At 47.2% G+C, this 20,832-nt stretch overlaps 3 protein-coding genes across 4 annotated transcripts; 2 read left to right on the forward strand and 1 right to left on the reverse strand.

Moving 5' to 3' along the window:
- The first annotated feature begins 320 nt into the window (after nt 1-320).
- On the forward strand, nt 321-5,573 carry cdt1 (chromatin licensing and DNA replication factor 1). The gene is made up of 9 exons (XM_085427222.1): nt 321-792; nt 1,357-1,643; nt 1,754-1,948; nt 2,143-2,288; nt 2,402-2,502; nt 2,613-2,801; nt 3,955-4,101; nt 4,233-4,434; nt 4,593-5,573. Exons 1-9 carry the CDS (start codon nt 427-429, stop codon nt 4,757-4,759), a joined length of 1,800 nt encoding a protein of 599 aa, XP_085283348.1. The 5' UTR covers nt 321-426; the 3' UTR covers nt 4,760-5,573.
- aprt (adenine phosphoribosyltransferase) lies at nt 5,516-10,751 on the reverse strand. Its single transcript, XM_085427225.1, has 5 exons — nt 10,589-10,751; nt 9,048-9,151; nt 7,894-8,027; nt 7,091-7,169; nt 5,516-6,075 (listed from the first exon to the last, which is right to left on the reverse strand). The coding sequence occupies exons 1-5, from the start codon at nt 10,675-10,677 to the stop codon at nt 5,936-5,938; spliced, it is 546 nt and encodes a 181-aa protein (XP_085283351.1). The 5' UTR covers nt 10,678-10,751; the 3' UTR covers nt 5,516-5,935.
- Nucleotides 10,752-12,453: 1,702 nt separating this feature from the next.
- Nucleotides 12,454-18,974, forward strand: tk2 (thymidine kinase 2). 2 transcript variants are annotated; one of them, XM_085427223.1, is made up of 10 exons: nt 12,458-12,681; nt 13,064-13,101; nt 13,282-13,356; nt 13,473-13,526; nt 13,961-14,050; nt 14,206-14,279; nt 15,066-15,154; nt 15,365-15,444; nt 17,017-17,097; nt 18,007-18,974. In XM_085427223.1, the coding sequence occupies exons 1-10, from the start codon at nt 12,531-12,533 to the stop codon at nt 18,088-18,090; spliced, it is 816 nt and encodes a 271-aa protein (XP_085283349.1). In that variant the 5' UTR covers nt 12,458-12,530; the 3' UTR covers nt 18,091-18,974. The 2 variants fall into 2 exon arrangements, with proteins under 2 accessions (XP_085283350.1, XP_085283349.1); XM_085427224.1 differs by lacking the exon at nt 17,017-17,097 and having other exon boundaries at nt 12,454-12,681.
- Nucleotides 18,975-20,832: the final 1,858 nt, after the last annotated feature.

Genomic DNA, 20,832 nt, shown 5'->3' on the forward strand with positions numbered 1-20,832 from the left:
CCCACAAGGTTGGGTGGACCGGTGTTATTTGTGTGTGTCACTGAAACACGCAGCAAACTATCGGGAAGGTGGCGTGATTTGAACGTGATCACCTGCTGTAACCATGGTGATTAGACAGGTAAAGTTACACTTTCACAAACAGACACTGGACATGTTGATCCACAGCACCGCTCAAAGCCCGTGTTTAGCGTGTGGAAAACTTTTACACAGAAGAAGAACACGCCCGCCCACGGTCTGCTCCAGTCCTGGTTTACCCTCCGACCAAGAGGACCGGGGGAGGCGTGGCTTTATTCATTTCGCGCGAACATTTGTTTCTTCTTCCTGTGCAGTGTGCGCACTTCCGGAGAACGTTTGCAGACGGCGTCTGTGTGCTGGGGCTCTGCTCGTCCTCGTTTTGTTTTCGTGTTCGCTTGTGAGGCCAGCGGCATGTCTCAGGCTCGGGTTACCGACTTCTACTCCCGGACGAAGAAAGCCACTGGCGGCCCAACGAAGCCGACAGAGCCACGCAGCGCCTTCTCGTGTTCGTCGACAGTTCATGAAGAGTTTCTCCGTGTAATCGACGAGGCCGCAGGGCTGAACCATGGCGCGGAGCAACCCCTCTCCAGTCCCCGCACCCCCAAGCGGGGCTCGGCTGACCTCGGAGCGACCGTGTCCGCCGCAGCCGTCGAGCACAGCACCGCCAAGAAGAGGCGGCAGGCGGATCTCGGAGCACCGGCAGCCGCTGCAGGAGCAGAGAGGCCGGCGAGGCGGTCTGCCAGGAAGAAACTCGAGCTGCCCGCAGACACGGCACAGGTAACAGATGTGTGCATGTACACACAGACCCACAGGCTTTGTCCTGCCTTCACTCTGTAGTTGCAGGCTTTGTGTACTCTTCGTCATGCTCAGATCTTTGTAGTGTCTGGATATTTGCTCCTCTGGACTGATCTGGCTTTAAATCGGCATTCTGAATCTCACGAGGTTTCTCAGCTGAATAAATGAGATGTTTCTATGCCTTTTCTCAGAGACTGAACTTGTGATTTAATATCATTCCTGAGAGGGTTCAGTCTCAGCAGTTTGAATAAGTCGATCGGTCTTCATACTGGAACAATGAGAGCAGCCTGATCATATCTGAAACACGCCTCTCTTTAACAAAGGTTGCTGTGTGTGAGAGAGAAACACTCATGATGGCTAATCAGCATGTGGGGAGCAGGGCTGCACACATGACCTCTGGTGTGTTTTGGTCGCAGCTGAGAGTAGGGCTGCTCGATTATGGCAAAAATGATAATCACCATTATTTTCACTGAAAGCCCAGATCGTGGTTAAAATTCGATTAACTGAGCAGCCCTAGCTGAGAGCACCTTTTTCCATTTCTGGCAGGTCCTGGGTAAAGAGGACATCGCTGCTCTCAAGTCACGCCTTCTGAGGATTAAGAAGCGTGTAGATGAGATCCCTGCCACTGCATCCTCAGCTACACCCTCTCCATCTTTAGTGCCTGACAGTAGCTCCCCTGCTGTTCCTGAAACCATCATTTCGGCCTCTGCTGAAGCTAAGACCCTGAAGCTCTCTGTAGCTCGGGCCAAAGAGCTTGCAGCTAAAGCTCAGAAGAGGAAGGAAGCAAAAGCAGCAGCGGAGCATGAGCTGACTGAGACCCGTGCTCAGGACAGGTGAGCACTTGCACATGTGCACAGAGCTAAGTGAGAGTAAGCTGCATTTCCCCAAAGATGAGCTTTTGTTTAGTCCATGTTAAAGTGAATGTCCTCCCTTGTGTGTCCAGCACCGAGCAGCCAGCGTATCAGCGGTACCACACTCTTGCTCAAGATGCCCCCCCAGGCCTCTCGCTCCCCTACCATTACAAGGTGCTGGCTGAAATGTTCAGAAGCATGGACACTGTGGTCGCCATGTTGTACAACCGCTGCGAGACCGCGACCTTCACCAAGATCAAACGGGGAGTTCAGGACATGATGCACAAGTAAGTGTTCGGTTAGTCGGATGAGTTCGTGAGACAAAAGCTGAGAATGTGTGGGAAAGTGGAATGTGTCAGCAGTCCTGTTGTTTGTGCTAGAAAGGTTCCAGCTGTCAGCAGCTTCGTGTGTTTTTAAGCTAAGGCTCGCTGGACCTGTGGCTCGCTGCTAAAGATAATAACTGACTTCTTTCCTCTTTGAGGCGCTTTGAAGAGAGCCACGTGGGTCAGATAAAGACGGTGTTTCCTGAGGCCTACACGTTCCGGCAGGAGAAACACATCCAAGCTTTCAACAGCAGCATTAAGAAGGGAAGCTACCAGCTGACCGTGGACCCCATCATCGTCTCCGGTTAGAGCGCACGTCACCTTCAGCTCAGCCAACCCTTTTCTCCAAATACCATATTTGTAAACTGTCCCTCAGTACATGGCTTTGATTTGGGTTTTTGGGGTTGTTCTCCTCAGAAAATGGCGAGGCTCGACCTGTGCTGTCAGCCTCTCGTCTCCTGGAGAGAAGACGTGTGTTCCATAACAGCCTGCTTTCCATTGTCAAACAGCACCACAAGGTCAGCTGCTCTAGTTTGGGTTCACTCATTTTTTTAATAAGTCACACAGCAGTTACTTTTTTGTTGTCGTCTCAAACTTTTGCCTAAATCTCCTTTTTTTTTCCCTGCAGGTTTTCCTGTCCTCGTTGGATCCCCCAGTGTTGGTTCCAGAAGACAAACTGACCCGCTGGCATCCTCGCTTTAATGTGGACTCTGTGCCAGCCGTCCATACGAGCGCACTGCCTCAGACTCCTCGCCCGGAGAAACTGGCCACAGCTCAGGAGGTGCTCGACAAGGCCCGCTCACTCATCACACCTAAGGTGCTGCAGCAGTGTCGCCGCTCTCACGCTTCTGCGTAAACGATGAGCTTACTGTAGTCTGAGATTAATATCTGTTAGGTGTTAGCACTCTGAATTTCAGGTGTTGTTTACACACATTTGTGGCGTTGTCTCAAAAGATTGAAGGTCACATGGGCAGTAATCACTCCAGGCTGTCAGTTCAACACTTGACCTCAATCACAAACAGCTGTGTCATACCCACACTCTGTAGCACTTTCCCCTCTCAGTTAATCACGTAGCCCCTCCTGAGTCTGCCACCAGACCAGCGTCGCGTGTTTTGTGTTGTTACTTGTAAACTCGCATCACCACCTACTGTTCATGAGGGTGAAGGACAGAAGGAACAAGTTTAATCAAAGCCGTCTGCGTGAACATGGTGACTGACAGCTTACCGCCATCGATCCCTTTGGAGAGATGCAGCTCCTAATTCAGCATTTTTCTCAGTTGTATGTTCAGTTCCAGGAAACTGGTGAGCACTACTTAGTAACAGTGGGTGTAGTCACAAGAACGTCTTACTGTTAAGAGGCTGAGTCGTTTTGACCAGCACGTGTGCTCCATCCAACATGTAGGACTGCTTTCGTTGGGTGACGGGGACTAGAGAGAGAGCGTAGTTGGATATTTGGAAATCCAAAATCATATTCTTGTATATTTGTGCCCCATCATATCTTAATGATGTCAGTCTGCCCCAGGGCAGCTGTGGCTACAACTGCAGCTGCCTCCACCAGTGTGTGAATGTGAGAGTGAATGAATAGTGGCATTGTAAAGCGCTTTATAAAATGCAATCATTATTGTAGTACCATATCACCCTATTAGAGCACTTCGCTCTTGCTCTGCAGGCCTACTTGTTGTTCCTAGAGTATTTAAAAGTAGAATGGGAGGCAGAGCCTTCAGTTTTCAGGCCCCTCTTCTGTGGAACCAGCTTCCAGTTTGGATTCAGGAGACAGACACTATCTCTACTTTCAAGATTCAAGCTTTCCTTTTTGCTGAAGTTAGGGCTGGACCGGTGACCCTGAATCCTCCCTTAGTTATGCTGCAACAGGTGTAGGCTGCCGGGGATTGTCATGATGCTCTTTAACGGAACTTTATATTAGTATAATTACTGTAACGCTAAATGTGTTGGCTTTTTGTGTGTGTTCAGATGGAGAAGGCTCTGATTGGGCTGGCTCTGAAGACAGAAGACAAAGCTGCTCACAAAGAGCCAACATCCCAGGAGAACCCCACAGTCCCCCAAACATCAGCTGTCCCAAATGCCCTGAAAGGGGTGTCCCAGTCTCTGCTGGACCGGGTAGGTAGACCGGGCACACAGTTCTTCAGGGGGGTCGACCACAGTGCTGTTGGAGCTTCTTTAAGATGTGATTTTTGTCTCTAACAGCTGCTAAAAACACATCTTTATAGTTTACTTTGCTTTCTCCTCAGATTCGGGCAAAGGAGGCACAGAAGCTCCAGGCAGTCATGACTCGTAACAGCAAGCAGGAGGAGCGCCTGTTAATGATGTCACGCCTTGGGGAGCTGGCACGGATTCTCCGCAGTGTGTTTGTTGCAGAGAAGAAACCGGCTTTAACGATGGAGGTGGCGTGTAACCGGATGGTGGCAAGCTACAGATCTTCTCTGAGCACAGGTTGGTTCACGAAACAAGAACAATGTGGTGCTTGTGCTGAGATCTCCCTCCACACAGGGTTTCTGTTTGTAACTGTTAGAAATGTAGCAGAAAACTGAACCAGGTAGAGCCGTATTCACTAGGTAGAAGCTGACCGGCTGATCCTTTGTAATCAACAGGTGAAATGGAGAAACACATCCATCTGCTGGCAGAAGTGGCTGGTGATTGGCTGACTCTTCACACAGTGAGGAAGGACTTGTACCTGAAGCTGAATAAGAACATGGAGCTCAGCACTGTGACGGACACGGTGAACAGCAGACTCCGAGAGGAGGAGACTCTGATCTGAGGCCTGGTCGCCTCGCAGTATTTTTAGCACGTTTCAGTGGTTGTCCGCAGGTTTTGGCACGTTCGTCTGGTTTGGATAATACATGGATGGAGTTGAAGGAGTCCTCCTGACATGCTTGTGCTGAGTTGTTGGAAACACTGATCCAGTTTTGTTTTTTCCTTCTATCCAAAGTGTAACACGGATGTACTGACTTTGTTATTAGGAACACTTTTCTATGCAGTAAACTCATTTTGTATTTTAGATTCAGAGTCACTGTTTGATGAGAATGTTCAAGAAACACAGTGAAGAGCTGCACCCAGCTTTGTGCTGTCACGAATGGTGGATTGGTCATGAGGGGATCTTAAACAGCTCAGCAGGGTGCTGTGGGTGTTTGATGTTCTCATTACTGATGCAGAAAACGGGTCCATTCGAACAGCTGCAGGCTGATGTAACTCATCAGTAAAGGTAATGATTGACTTTGCTGTGACCAAACCGGAGTTTCAGCTCGTGTTCGGCTCGTTCTGGTTTGATGTGTAAGCAGACCTGCTTCATGACAGCTGCTGTGCTCTACAACTACACTCACCCTCGAGCAAAGCACAGCTGGCTGCAGCTGGAAGACTTGCACACAAAGACAATTTAAGCTGCACACTTGATTCTAAACCAGTATTAAGCTTGTCTCACGGCTTTAAATGTTCCAGCATAGACCGTGATGATCATTTAGTCATCAGTGATAACCAGTGTTTGTTTTTAGATGTTACATGATTGGACTGACACAGATGTGTTGTACACTTTATTGCAAAGTTACACCCAGTAAAGCTGGTTTTGGTCATTTCCAGTGGAACGTTTCTTTTTTCAGTCATTACATTGATGGAGGCTGCTGCGTGTTCATGTGCTGCATCTTTTGTATTCTTAGTCATTTCAGTCTCATCTGCACTCCCTGTTATTTCCATCACAGTTGTTCATGTTACGTGACTAGCAGCTGCCTTCCAGTGGCAGAGTCGTCACGCCTGAACATGAACCCAGACAGGGTCAAACTCACCCTGCCTTCTGAGCTGAGGCAAAGTAAACTTGGATGCTGCTCAGACACTGGACGTACTGTACTTCCAGTAACATCCCATTAAAATAACGGGGCGCAGCTACACCCTGTAAACAAAATTACTGTAAAATTAAGAGATTTCTTGTCTGGGTCGAGTGTCCTCAGTACTGAAGCAGGGAGAAGACTCTGTGTGGTTTGAGTTTGTCGATGCCGTTTAGCTCTTTGAGCTCGATGACCACCATGCAGCCCAGAACCTCAGCCTGCTGTTTCCTCATCAGCTCGGCGGCAGCATGCAGCGTCCCTGCAATACACACATGTCAAAGTCTTAAAGGCAGACTTCCTAAGAGAAATCAGTCCAAAGAAAGTCACGCATCCCACCGATACTCCTAACAGCCCAATCCGCTTTATTTCCCTCTACACCGAGTTTTTATTGAAGTAGGGGGACCCAAGACGACAGTGCAAAGCAGGATTTGGGCTTGTCAGGTAACTTTTCTTTCAGTCTTCCAGAAAACAGGGAGAGCTCTCAGACCTCATTACCTCGGCGTTCTGTGATATGGATCAATAAAAAAAACATATTTAATGGATCAATATGACCCAAAACAGCAACTGTTAGTACTTCTGGACCGATGTATGAAACTTTCATGCAGAGTAAGCCTGTGTTTGAATTACAGCCCTGCTGCTGCAGCTGAAAGAAAGCTTAAAGGTGTCTCGCGCACAACAACATTCGCTTCAAGCTGAGCTGAAAGCCTGGGTTGACTTTAGCCTAACTTATGGTCCCGTTCACGTTATGCGTCTCAGAGGGGTTTCACAGACAGACCTCCAAAATGTAACTGCCCCTCGCTGGACGTGCACGACTCTATGGGCCAAAACAGGGGAAGATTAAACAAAGTATGAAAAGTGAAGACGAGTAGTGCGCATCACTGCCCAGACAGGACGATGCTGTTCTAGTCAAACTTTTCATCACTGCCATTTCAAGACAGGAAAGCTGCCATTAATTAAAAAAGTCAAACCAGAGTCACAACATGAGACTGGGGGAAAAAAGATTCTAGTAATATTAATGCTGTGTGTCAGCCGCGAGCGAGCTGTGCAGCTTCTTTCATAAACCATAAGAAACGACCGCTACGCATCAGAGCTGCCGTCTGTTATGAAGGTTGTTTCTGTGAACGCTGAATCCCCCCGTGGCATCCATAATGTTACACGGATTATCTAATGTTGAAGTAAAAGCAGAAGTGCCAGTAAGGGGAAATATTCAGCAACATAACTTGTATTCATGTCTCAGTCGGACTGAATCACATCTAAACTGGGCAATTTCTCACCTCCAGTAGCCAGGAGGTCATCGACGAGCAGGACCCTTTGTCCTGGCGCCACAGCATCCTCCTGGATCTCTGCTTCTGCCTGGGGGAACAGAGTAAATACCATTTTTAATGAGATCTGAATGTGGTCAAGCTCAACGATGCAACAGAGACTAAACTTCTTATCTCAAGTAACAGTGAAAGGAGAAACGGAGTTTCTTGTAAACCTCGACTCATATCTGCATCATGATAGCTAGCAGTGGGTTTTCTGTCTCTGAATCTCTGAGCTGCTGTGCAGACACGTCACTGAAACAAAAACACGAATATGACAGCAAGCTGCAGTGCACGTATTTGTGATTAGCACTACAGGACCTAAAGGATGCACTTCAACTGGATCTTATTTTCCACTTCAACAGGTGAAAACAAGCTGACATTGTCTTAGTATACTGTTTGTTTGTTATGTAACAAACACCACAAACCCTCCCATCCTGGGTTTGTGGTGCTGGATCCTTCCTATAGGACGCAGCGCTTACAGCAGGCCAGTAAGGCTGAAGGTGTGTCTAAGATATTGCTGCCTTGTCTGCAGAATAGGATCATAGTGTCTACATTTCCATAAGTGTCTCTGTATACGGCTTGTGGAAGGGATGCGTTCAACTGCCCCATGGAAAAGAGGAGTGGGGATGAAAAAGTCGAGCAGTGAAATGTCCAAAAATACATATTTCCTCCACTTTTATGAGGATTGTCCTTAGTACCTCATCTCTAACAGTTTCATCCTGCCCGCCCTCCAAACACACAAACCTTTCAGAGTGTGTCCTTGTGTTCTTTACCTTGCCATACTCCAGATCATAAGAGACAGAAACAGTGGCTCCGGGCAGTTTGCCTTTCTTTCTGACCAGGACGAAGCCAACACCTAGCCTCTGGGCGAGCAGAGGCCCAAACAGGAAACCACGAGCATCTAAACCTGCCACACACAAACAGCAATAATGAGGTGGGAGGAGCAACATTTACATTAAAAGGACACAATAACATCAAACCTGCCCGAACCAAACCAGAGACGTTATCAGATGATGACTGTGATTGAATGATTAGAATTCTATAGAAACAGCAGTAAACTGCAACACTGTTGCAGATAAGATTATTTAATCCTCTGTGAGTGATTGTGTGTCTGAGCGTGCTCAGGGTTGCTGTTTGCTACTAAAGTGACGGCTGCACATTTAAACTGGATGCATGGAAGCAGTAAAGCTCACGGTCCCACAGCCTGATAAAGGAGTTCAGTGTGTAACAGATATTCTTGTACTCTAGCAGCTGCACTTCGAACAGACTAAAAGAGACTCGGCAGCAGCTTAAGGATCAAACACAACATTTTCTACATCACAAATAATCCTGTGATAATGCAAGTTTGTGATGGTTTGATTACAGCACTGCTTAACTCACACATGTTGCACAATAAAGAGTCAATGTAAATATTGTCTTTCCAGGCAATTTTAAACCTAAACTGAACACAGCCAACTTCAGCATGAGTTACCATGGTAACTTAACCAGATAAAAAGAGAGCCACTTTCATTTATTCACCGTGTGCTGTTGACTGTTACACGGACCTGACTGGCTTAAGAACATAAATAAACTAAGGAAGCAAGCAGGTACAGGCCGGCTTCCTGCCAGTCTCAACTCTTTCACTTTGAGCAGCTGTTGCTGAGGAGCTGGGTCCAGGGCGGCCTCATGTTTGACGTTGTAAGACAGCTTACACTAAGAACAAGTGATGGAAAAATATTGAACAGAAGTATCTGATGGAGTGTACATGCTTTACCACTATACTCACAGGAGTTAACACACAATATCTCACACAGCTGCACAAATAAAGTGGACTTTCCGAACACCAAGCATGCGATACAGCTGGCTGAGAGGATGTTTAAGGTGTGTTAAAGACGCCTTTAAAAGGTGGAGCACAGCAGTTTCAGAGCTCTGCTTTTGTTTTTCTTACCTACAATCAGATCCACGTGCTGGTACATGTTCCTCACATGTTCTTCAAACAGGTCAATTACTGCTTTAAGGGCAGCTGCATCCTTGAGGATGGGACAAATATCTCTGCAAGATTCAGACACAACAGTTTGTAGCATTTATAGCCTGGCAGATACAGGGCTTTTAAGACTCATGCTATTGTTTGGTGGCTTAAAAGTCAGATATAACTGCTGATCTTTTTCTGAGGGAAGCCACCCTCTGATAGACAAACAATGCAACATGAGCACAGGAGGAACACCCTGAAACCATGCTGAAGGGTTTTCTCCTGTGTCTCCATTTATCAGCTGTTATAAATCCCAATACTGATATATCAGCAAATTCCTATGATCAGCTGATACTGGGAGTAGCTGTGGCTCAGCAGGAATAGTGGTTCGTCTACTTACTGGGGGGATTGGACCTCCAGGTAAAGAGTCAGGCTTAAATAGTAACCAGTCCTTTTGGATACACATCAGAATTATAACATACATTTCCACAGAGAGATTTCATTTCCTAGAGATGCAAAGTGTTGATTTCTGATCTATATTTGACATTGGAGTGACAAAACCCAGCCTTTGACTTGTAGGTGGCATAGTTATAATGCACAGTACTAACTGAACAAATACTGCATGTTATTTGAACTGAACCAGCCTGTAGCTGGATGTTGTAGTGTCACTGGGCTCTGTGTTGGGCGGACTACTTTTTACATGCTACCTCTAGGGAGTACTATTAGAAAACACTGTATGCATTTTCACTGCTGGAAGGCTAACACCCGATTATATTACTGTAACAGATCAACTGTTTCTGTGTCTGCAACATTCAGAGCTGAGTGGCAATTTTCATGCACAGTCATCAAAGTGTTGCAAGAAAATATTGCCACCGTCAAAAACTACTAACAGCGTGAAGGTTAAACGTTGTTTCATATTCATTTGCGTGATGTATTCCTTATTAAACAGCTCATCGTCATGTTCAAAGGCCTCTGAAGTTAACCTCTGAGCAGTTCTCTGACTACAGTGAAGGCTTTCAGTGCTTTGAGCCATTGCGGCATCCTGACAGCAAGATTTCAAAGGGATTTTATTTTGAAATACACACTGATATTGACCTCATGCTCAGCGGGTCACGGAGGCCGTTCACTGTCTGAAGCTCAGGCTGTGGAAACAATCGTAGGTCATAGATGAGCTGGTACCGATGACAGACTACATGAGCCGCTGCTTTAACTTGAAGAGCCCCGCCCTCCCTCTGCACTGCACGACAGACACACACACACACACACACACACACACACACACACACACACACACACACACACACACACACACACACACACACACACACACACACACACACACACTATTCGGCTGTTCCTAAGTGCTCACTGTGGGGGCAAAGTGTGCTTCCTGGTAGCAGGGGTCTGACACGTGCCCTTGCACCTGGTTACAGCTCTCAGAGACCCGTTTCTATTCGCGGTAGACCAGCGAAGAGACCTTACGTTTGCTGGGCCGTTCAAACAAGAACGCAGTGTCTTACCTGAACAGGATCCCTTTCTTGGGAAAGTCTGGGAAAGCGCGGACGTGTCTCTGGACCAGCTGCAGCTTTGCCTCCCAACCTGCGGCCATGCTGAACGCTACTTCTTCTTCTTCTCCTCCTCCTACGGTGTGCAAACACTCCTTTGTCGCCCTCTTGTGCGGACGGGGATGCACAGTACAGCAGTGCAATTCATCCTGATCGGTGATTGGTCGAAAGTCTAGAGTGAAAGAACAGGCTTGTGATTGGTGAAAAATGTGCAACGAAGAAGCCTTCTTTTATTCACTCAGTTTGTTGTCTGATTTTTCTTTGTCAGGTGATGTTTCCAGCTCCTTTATCCCACCTGACGCCTGGACTGCTGTCTGTGGTCTTCAGAATCAGAATACTTTATTGATCCCTGGGGGAAATTATTTTTTGTTACAGTGCTCCATTTTAAACCAACATTAAGACAAGACAGACAATACGCTAACTAAGAATAGTACAATATATACATATATATACATACATACATACATAAGTCAGTCAGCATGATCACAATGAGTTATTTATGTATTCTGACTGGTTTACAATGACAGGACAGTAAGCATTATCAGTGTATATTCCAATAAAAGCATCTAGTTTTTACTCCAACGTCGATGAGGATTTTCTTTTGGCTCTTTTGAACCAACAGGTTGGAAAGTCTCCTGAAATTAAGCGCAATTGAAAATCAATTCCTTTCTTTTCTTCTGTGATTATCATGTGCAAAGACTAGCCATAAGAGGAGTCTTTTAGGTTCTCCTGATGAGACAATGTAACTGTTTTACTTTTGTACTGGTAAAAACTGAAGGATTATTCATGACACTGTCATTTACAGACAGACATGTTAGAGTTCACTTGCCAAAGGTAAAAGAGTTGTAAAATCATTACAAACTTGCTATGAGAGATTATGTTTGTCCTGTGACAAATAGACTGAATAGTTGATTATGAAAATGGCGTGATCATACACCATGGCCTTCACAGTCAACCAAGACTATCTGGGGAAATTTGACTCCCATAACAGATAATAGCTCTGTTAGTGTTTCCTAATCAATTCCAGGAAACGCTGAAGTTGTTGCGGAGGCATGTGTTGTACAAATACTTCCAAAACTTGTCTTTGCCTGCATGTACACATTGCTTCGTTGGTTCAGGTCTGTTATGTGTTTCTAGACCTATTGGCAGAGAATAACTTAATAATAAAAAAATACAAAACACATGTCTAAGGCAGATTAAAGCCCAACTTAGGCATTCATTAAGTAAATCCACAACTCACTGTTACTGTAACACAGGACACTTTATTAAAGGTGATGAATACAGGAAAACAGCACTGCAGGAGAGTCAATCAGTGAACTGAACTACAAAAAGTCAAAAGTGCCCATCCGGTAGGCTGGAATCATACATGTTTAAAGAAAGTTTACAACGAGCGAGATGTACTGACAATAGCCAAACACGGGTAAATGTGTAGTAAATGGCAGTGCGGTAAATCTGCCTAGTATGGCATTAAATACGCTTACTACTTCATATATCTCAGATCGTTTGTAACGAGCCACGGAAAGCAGGTGTAGCCACTGAAAAGACTAGAAATGGGCGGCTAGCGCGCGGCTAACATTTACCACAAAGCAAAAGGGTTAAACGCGCTATTCAGCGTCGTTTCCGCTAAATCCAGACTCTGTAACTTGACGTAAACATAGAAGAAATGCCAGTTTCCATTAAAAAAATAGCGGACTTGCCGACTTCTTCGCTCTTCCGCTTCGTGTTGTTGTTGTTTTGGTGACGCAACTTCCGTCGAGCAGACGATTGGTCGTCTACAGTAGGTGGCGCTGTTTGACAGTGATGCGGCTTCTTATAATTCGAAGAAGAAATGCGGCGCTTCTTCTTCCTGTGTGGTGAGTACAGAGGATCGTGTACAGGCTGTTGACATGGCACACTGATGTCGGTGTGTGTCACACTCGTGTCCGCTCGCCGTGCCGTGGCGCCGGCATGTTTGTGGGCTGGATGGAGCGGGTGGAGGAAAGCGTGTGCCGGGGGATTCAGGCTGGTCCCGTCCAGAGCCCGCAGCGGGACACGGCCCGGGGCTGCAGGTCAGTGCTGCCGCTGTCAGGACACATCAGACCCGTGCTGAACTCGAGCTTTAAAGCAGCGTTTAACCAGCCGGGTTCAAATGTCTGCCCCGGTGCTTACAGATCGACAGCAGCGATCTGACCTCAGTCTGAACTCAGGTTAATTGTAGCCTACAGAGTATCTGCAGTCAGTTAACGTGTTGTGTGCTGTCAGCAGTAGCTGATGAAAAGGGAGTGACTCAGAGTAGCGTCATAAGAACATGTGGGGAAACAAACAGTTCAAAACGAGCTCTTTGAGGTTTTATCTTTTATTTCCCACAGTATTGAGCCCCCTTCAAATCAATCAACCAATAACACTTACAGGAAGTGAAATCGAGTCTGACTGTGTTGTCCCCCTTCTAAGGGAAGCTGTTGCGGGATGGAGAGGACAGGAAAGCAGTGGTGAGCCTCCATGTTTAATCTGAGTTTGCCCCTCGGTGCATGCTGGGAATGATGTGAATGTTAATGTGGACAGCAGATTCTCATGTGGGACGGATCGTCCATAGTTTTTCAGTGGAAGTGATGAATATTCAGAGACTCACAGCAGTGTCTGACAGTCTGCCTGTACGTTGCTGTGTTCAGATCTGTGTTGAGGGGAACATTGCCAGTGGGAAGACAACATGTCTGGAATATTTCAGCAAAACCAGCAGTATCGAGGTCAGTCAGTCTTTGTGCAGTGTAGCTGTGTGTGTTCAAGATTTCCAGTGTTACCGAGCTCAAAGTATACCATTTGTTCACGAATGTATTCCTCTCTCCTTGCCTCTTTCTTGCAGGTCCTTACAGAGCCAATCTCTAAATGGAGAGATGTCCGAGGGCACAACCCTCTGGTAACGTACATGACCGTGCTGTCAGTGTGCAGAGCTGGAAGGATTCTTCCAAAACATTTTGTGCTTTTATGATGCTGGAGTGTTGAACGCGCCGGTGCTGAACGCGCCGGTGCTTAACATGCCGGTGCTGAACGCGCCGGTGCTGAACGCGCCGGTGCTTAACATGCCGGTGCTTAACATGCTGGTGCTTAACATGCCGGTGCTGAACGCGCCGGTGTTTAACGCGCTGGTGCTGAACAGTGTTGACTTGGGATGAGATGTGGTGAGTGTAAACACCATGGATTGTCTCTGTATACTCCCGCTTCCATCAGGATCCTTCCTCAGGAGTCTGGTCAAGCTTATCAAATGCTCTGGGAATGTGTTGAGTGCTGGTTGGTAGTGTGACTTCCCTGCATGTCAGTCTAGCTGTTCACCTGCAGGTTCTGTCCCCGCAGGCTTTAATGTACCAGGATCCTCAGCGCTGGGGCATCACGCTACAGACCTACGTTCAGCTCACTATGCTGGATCGACACCTGTCAGCTGTGGTAAGTGTCCTGCTAGCTAGCACCACAGCTGGTTTACTCTGTGCTTGTTTTGTTGCATGCTAACACCCATATAGCCTGGGCTAGCACACTGATGGCTGTACGCTGGTTATGCAAACGGATACGCTGGCACACGTGCTGTTTCTTGTTGGTTTCAGGCAGCTCCTGTTAGGATGATGGAGAGATCTCTCTTCAGCGCCAAGTACATCTTTGTGGAGAATCTCTTCAGAAGGTACAGTAATCTGATCCACGGATCATCCACACAGTTTCACCTGAACAACACAGCCCTGCAGCGCTGAAGTAGGAGAGTGTGCAACCTGTGCATGTGATTTATGTACAGACAGAGAGGATGGATTGTTATTTCAGTCAGGCTCAGCATCTGTTCTCATGTCTTTAATGTAAAGGTCGTGTTCAGTCATGCATCATTGTAGCCAAGTCTTACCATGAAATAGTCCAGATGTTGATTTGCAGTAATGGCCAAAGTGCCTCACAGCCGCAGCTATGTAAACAGAGAAGCAGTTACTTAAAATGTAACATTTCATTTAAAATATGTAACTGTCTCAAATGAATCATCCAACCTGTAACTGAGCATTTCTGACATTTCTGGGAATTTAGAGAGCTGGGGTGGTTCGGGAGGTAGAGACGGTCACCTACTAATCAGAGCGTTGATGGTTTGATCTTTGACTGCTACAGTCTATGGTTGAACCTCCAATGTGTGGAGAGTCCCGGGTATTTAAGCCGTAGTTGGTGTTGTTGACCCGCTAGTGATCATGTGCCAACGTGTGAAATGGGGTGTGGGTCATTATCAGCGGAGGTTCTGGGTGAAATCACTGTGAGACCTTAGAACTGAAGATGCTTCTAAGGTGAGAGCTGAAACGTCTTCAAGACATTTCAAGAAGTCCAGTCGGTTTTCTTTCCAAGCTCGTTAGGTCAGATAGAACCTGTGAATGAGTGAATGAGACATGTTTATAAAGTGCTTTGAGTAGAATTAGAGTTTTATTTCATGTTTTTCTTCCAGTGGGAAAATGCCAGAGGTGGACTATGCTGTTCTCAGCGAGTGGTTTGACTGGATTACAGCTAACATTTGCATTCCTGTTGATCTCATTGGTGAGTACAACACAAACAAACCTGCTGCAGCTCAGCATCAAGAAACAAAGCACGAATCCTGTGCACGTCTGAATGTACACGATGAGAACTGACCTCTGTCTTTGAGGTTGTGTGTTTATACAAATGGCATTCCTATGTAATGAAATGAGTTCATGTAGTCGCAGTAATAATAATGATACATGTCATATTTGGCTTTTTCCCTGGCTCCAGTTTACCTGCAGACGTCTCCTCAGACCTGCCATGAAAGGTTAAAGCAGCGATGCAGAGAAGAGGAGAAAGTCATTCCACTGGTGAGGAGCTTGTGCTTCACTTCATTGAAGTTTGTCAATTCAAAGGGACACAGACAGCTGCACAGTAGTGCCAATCTAATGACCACTTGAAGTGACCACAAAGCTACTCCAGAGAGTCTGAAAACATTTCCAACTCATGGTGAAAAATCTGAGGTTTGTCAAGGCAAATGGCATTTAACACTTTGTTTGAAACGCGTACAAATGCTGGAGCTCTGCTTCAAAGGTGAAGCTGGTTCCTAGAGATGCAACAAAAGGCTAAAGATGTGAGCAGCAGCACACGTCAGCACACGGCTTCCTCCTAGCTCCAGTTTCTGTTCACCTGGGGCTTCACTACATGGACTGCAGTGAGGTGGCATCAATATTTACACCTTACCAGACAACTGCTACTACAAACATGCATGACAAGTTTACAGCAGGCGTCCTGTCAATTCAAGTCAGTGTATTTATAAGTATGTTTTTAAACAACAGGTTGACCAAAGTGCTGCACAAACTGGGAAAAAACCCAACAGACAGGTCACAAAAACAAAGAAAAGAGTCACAGTAAGGGAATAAAGATGTGGTGTTAGGGAGGTCCTAATGCGAAAAGGAGAGCGTTCCAAAGTCACGATGTAGCCACCGTAAAGGCCGGCCTGCTCTGTGTTTGAGTCTGCTTCTAGGAACAACAAGACCTGAAGGCTCTGTTAGGAGTATGTTCAGAGAGGTAAGAGGGAGCCGACCCATTTAGAGACTTAAAAGCAAACAATTAAAGCTTAAAATCAAATCTAAAATTTACTGGAAGCCAAAACTGGGGAAATGCTGTCGCGTTTACGTTGCCTGTGAGCAGGTTGGAGAAGAGGGAGCAGAGCCTGGCTGATGCCCAAATAAAGGCCCCAATATTCTGAAACAGCAGAAAAATGTCCAGCAGGAGTGATGGTGCAGAGCTCGCGCACAGGTAACAGAGGTTTAACTGGTCAGCACAGAAATTTGAATTATGACAGTGATCAGAAAAGTGGCTGTAGCTCAGGTGGCAGAGCAGATCAGCCACTAACCAGAAGGTCGGTGGTTCGATCCCAGGCTGCTCCAGTCTGCATGCCAAATATCCTCGGGCAAGATACTAACCCATGTTGCTCTCCGATGCATCCATCGGAGTGTGAATGTCTATGAATGCTAGATACTTAGCACTTAAGCTTAGAAGTGCTTGTGTGAATGGGTGAATGAATTAGTTGTATAAAGCGCTTTGAGTGCTCAGAGTAGAAAAGCGCTATATAAGAACCAGGCCATTTACCAAAAGTGCAAATTAGAATATCACATAATTACAGAGCACGAGATAAGACTGAATCCAAAGTACGTCCACGCTCGTGGGAGGGAGCGCCGACTGAACAAGACTAAAACAGTCAGTAAGGTTCAGGACGTCTTTCACAAGAGGTTTAGTGGGGCAGCAAACATGAATCTTAAAATCCCAAAGAATTAGAGTCGTTCCGGATAAAAAGACCTTAAATAAAATCCTTGTTAAACTGCGGAGCCCATAAATATCAGCAGTGAGCTGTCTCTCAGGTGTGTGTGTGTGTGTGTGTGTGTGTGTCCATCCACCAGGAGTACCTTGAGTCCATTCACCAGCTTTATGAGGAGTGGCTAATCAGGCGTAGCTCCTGGCCTGTTCCTGCTCCTGTGTTGGTGAGTGTTCACACGAGCACAGCTTTGCTTTCAGGTAGTACTCTCACACCACAGACACACACAGTGAATGATAACAATGAATTGGGGAAACCTTGGGTTCTTGTCTCATGCCACCCACCTAAATATTGTTGCAACTAAGCCCATAACAAGGACGGGACGGTGCACTCTTCCACACTGATTAGAAACACGACGAGGAACCTGGGCCCAAACTCCCAGGTCTGGTTGACCCAAGTTGTTTTTGAAGCACGAGTTGTGTCAGTGTGATTGGACTCGTTCTTATTAAGTGCTTTTCTACTCAAAGCATGTCATACTGTATGCCTCATTCACCCATCCACACACAACACATACGAGCACTGTTTTCTATTCTTTCTATCCAGCTCTATCCACTCATTTAGAAGATCTTTGCTGCTCACTGTATAGAAGAGCCTGTGTAGTGGTGTTCTTCCTGTTCATGCATTTATTACTTCTAGGCTGGACATATTCATTCTTATCAGGATGTCCTAAAAACTCCCTGAAAAGCCTTCAGTTGATCCAAAATACTGCAGTGACAGGGACGTTCAGCCCCCACAGGAGAGGCGGAGCCTTCAGCTTTCAGCCGTCTCTTTTGCAGTACCAGCTCTGTTTTGATTCAGAAGACTGTCTGCTGTCAGGATTACGCTTTGTGATGAAGCATATTCAACCCCACTATGAAGAACGCTTGGGAAAGCCGTCCCTACAATTAGTTTTATCCAGGTTTGTCCTTTAGTGCAGCGTAGAGACACTGTATCATTGTTTGTTTTCCCCGCTTCCCCCAAAACACAGGCTTTAATCTGGTTTGGAGCCATGTTTTTGCTGCTTTCTGTGTCGAGTAAGTCCCTCATAGCCAACCCTGATCTTCCTGATATTTAAGAATGATGTGTGTGTTTGCAGGTGATTCCTGCTGACCACAACCTGCAGAGGATGCTGCACCAGTACGAAGAGAACCGAGCCAAGATCCTAGCAGCAAGTCTCTGATTCCCGAACACGCACTCATGCTAACCCCAACCTGACAGGAAGCTGTTACAGCACCTTTTTTAAGCTGTTTCTGATCTTACACCTCGTCACATGTGACATTTTTGTATGCACTCCCAGGTCAGCCATTCCTATTCATGAAGACCAATCTCAGTACATTTGATTGCAGTATTAAAGTAAAATGTAATCGATGTGCTCACAATAAACTATCGAGAAACTGAACATGAGAGCGGATCATTCCAGTGCTCGAGCCCAAGCCTGTCAGCCTTCAAAGATGCTGCGCGCTCAGGCTGGTCCTTGCATCTTATCTGCTGAGTTTTTCCTGAGAGCGTGATTAATCCTCTGTGAGTCTGAGGAAGTGTGTAAGTGAAAACTCTTCATACAGAACAAGTCCAGTGACAGCGTTGTGTCACTTCAGACCACGAGTTATACGTCCTGGTCTGATCATCACTCTGTATCACTCCTCTGTCCTTTACCTGCCTCCATCTGCTCTGCCACCTGAATGAAGGAGCCTATTTCCATGACAACATTTAGTCAGTGTTTGAACAGGCTGTGTGATCCGGCACTGTGAAAAATCTGCAGCCACTGACAGCCTGACGCCCTGGAGCCTTGAACTCGGGGACACGTTGGAGCTTCCTGAGTGATGCTGTGGGCTCTCTGCCTTCTCTTTCCTTACCCGGATGATTGAGCGTGCTTAAAGACTCACTGCCAGGTCACATGACTGATCAGTCGAGTTTACAGCGCTTGAAGGATCAAGCAGAGTTGGCTGCATTGTGTTAGGAATAAAATGTGTGTAAAAATTTGTGTTTTATTTTATACACTTTGCAATTGTGCTCATTGAGAGTTGGCACTCTGTGTAATAAAAGTCAAAAGCATCAATTAAACAATATGATTGAACTGAATTATTGGCGTGTTGACTGCAGAGGGATTAGCAAACTGCTTGCACATCAGTTAAAGTCAGGGTGATATTTTTCTGGGCTGTGGGAGGCCGACAGACTTGGGTAATGAATAGAAAACTCGTCTTGGGGCTGCAAGTATAAAGCAGCTTGAGCTCAAACATTGCTGTGGTTTGGTGCTATAAATAAACGTGACAGCTTTTAACCAAAGGGAAAAAAATGACCCAAACTATTGTTTGTCCTCCATCCAGATCCACCAACAGAAGATTAGTGACCTCAGACCACAGAGGCAGCATGCATACACATGTTTTTGCACTGCACCACTTTACTTAGACGTCACTCTTCCATCCAACACATATAATGAACTAATAAAATATTTCTTACAAGTCAAAGTTGGGTTTTTGTCTCGTATCCTACAGAAATGGCATTCAACGCGAGTCTGTAATTAGACTTTCAATGTAAATAATATTTACGACAGGCTTAGGGCGTCGGGGGGTTCCCGGAGGCGTCTTCCTTGGGGGGCTCAACCCGGGGTATCGATCATGGCCTATTAAGGGCTCTGTTGGCTCTCGGGTGACTGTTTCCTCGCGGCTGCGTGCAGCGGGGCTAGGGGAGGGTCTGTGCTGACGGACGTGGGTTACTGACCTGGTAGCCTGGCTGGCCCTGGGTGGGTCCGGGATGGGCGTGAGGTTCTGGGGGCGCTCCGTCTCTGGGCTGGGGCCCGGGCCGGGCCTCGGGGGCTTGGGTCCTGGTTGGTGTGTCACCAGGGTTGTGGGCGGGTGGGTGCATCGGGGCCCAGCCCAGGAGCAGGGTGCCGCCAGTGCATCGAGCCACCTGGGGGGCTCTTCAACTGGTGGGGGAGATTGTCACATCTTGCAGGAGCTTTCCTCTCTTCAGGAACTCTCTCTGCAGGAGGGGGAGATACAGGAGAGGTGGAGGAAGATCTCAGCCTGGGTGTTTATTGTCTTATGTAGTCTGGAAGATGAGTGGATGGTGGGGTGGGTGCAGTTTTCTCTGTGGTGGGGTTGGGTGGACTGTCCCGGGCTCTGTGTGGCCGGGAGGCGCTGCTGCACTGGGCCCCGGTCTGGATGGGCCTGGGCCCCCTTTCCCTGGCGGGTCGCAGAGTATGGGGGTGCCTACTGGGGTCAGCGGGGGAGCTGGCCCCAGGGAGGGGTCACCTGCCCCTCCCTTCCTTCCCTCCCCATCTCCAGCTGCCTCCCTCTTCCCGCTCCACCACAACCACCCACACATGCAGGACCTTGGAGTAGGGGTATGTCACCAGGGTGCAGAGGAGACTACCCCCCCCCCTCTGTCCCCTTCTGGCTGCCTCTGCCTCAATTTTATCCCACAACTTAGACATTCACATTACTCACACTCTCATTACACATACATATAGGATCTTGGGGGTGGGCACAATCACAGAGTCCAAATTACCATCAGGGTGTACACCCCACCCCTGGCGTCGTTGCCCACCTCTCAAGGTTAAATACACGTAGACATTGAGGGCTAGCAGGAGGGACCATGCGCTTACCTGCTGCTCTCTGGCAGGTAGCTCCATGCCCTCCTGGGTTTTAAATGCACCTTAGAACACACATGCATCAACACTACAATGAGCGGGTGGAGGGAGGTTTGGAGTCTTCTCTCACCCCCGTTCTCTGTGACCTGCTGGAGCGGGGGGGCTAGGAGGAGGAGTTGGCCGTCCGACTGGGGTCTGGAGTGTGGGGCCTCCCTGCTGCTGCGGAGTCGGGGCGGTCTGCCTCCCCCCACCGCAGGGAAAAGGGTAACACCACCTGGGTCTGGGTGCAGTTCCCCCTCCAGGGGCAAGGGCACCTAGACCCGGTTTGTAGAG

Source organism: Rhamphochromis longiceps, linkage group LG13, assembly GCF_057381845.1.
Source record: "Rhamphochromis longiceps isolate RC_006_pf linkage group LG13, R_longiceps_female_GT1.1, whole genome shotgun sequence".
NCBI lineage: Eukaryota > Metazoa > Chordata > Actinopteri > Cichliformes > Cichlidae > Rhamphochromis > Rhamphochromis longiceps.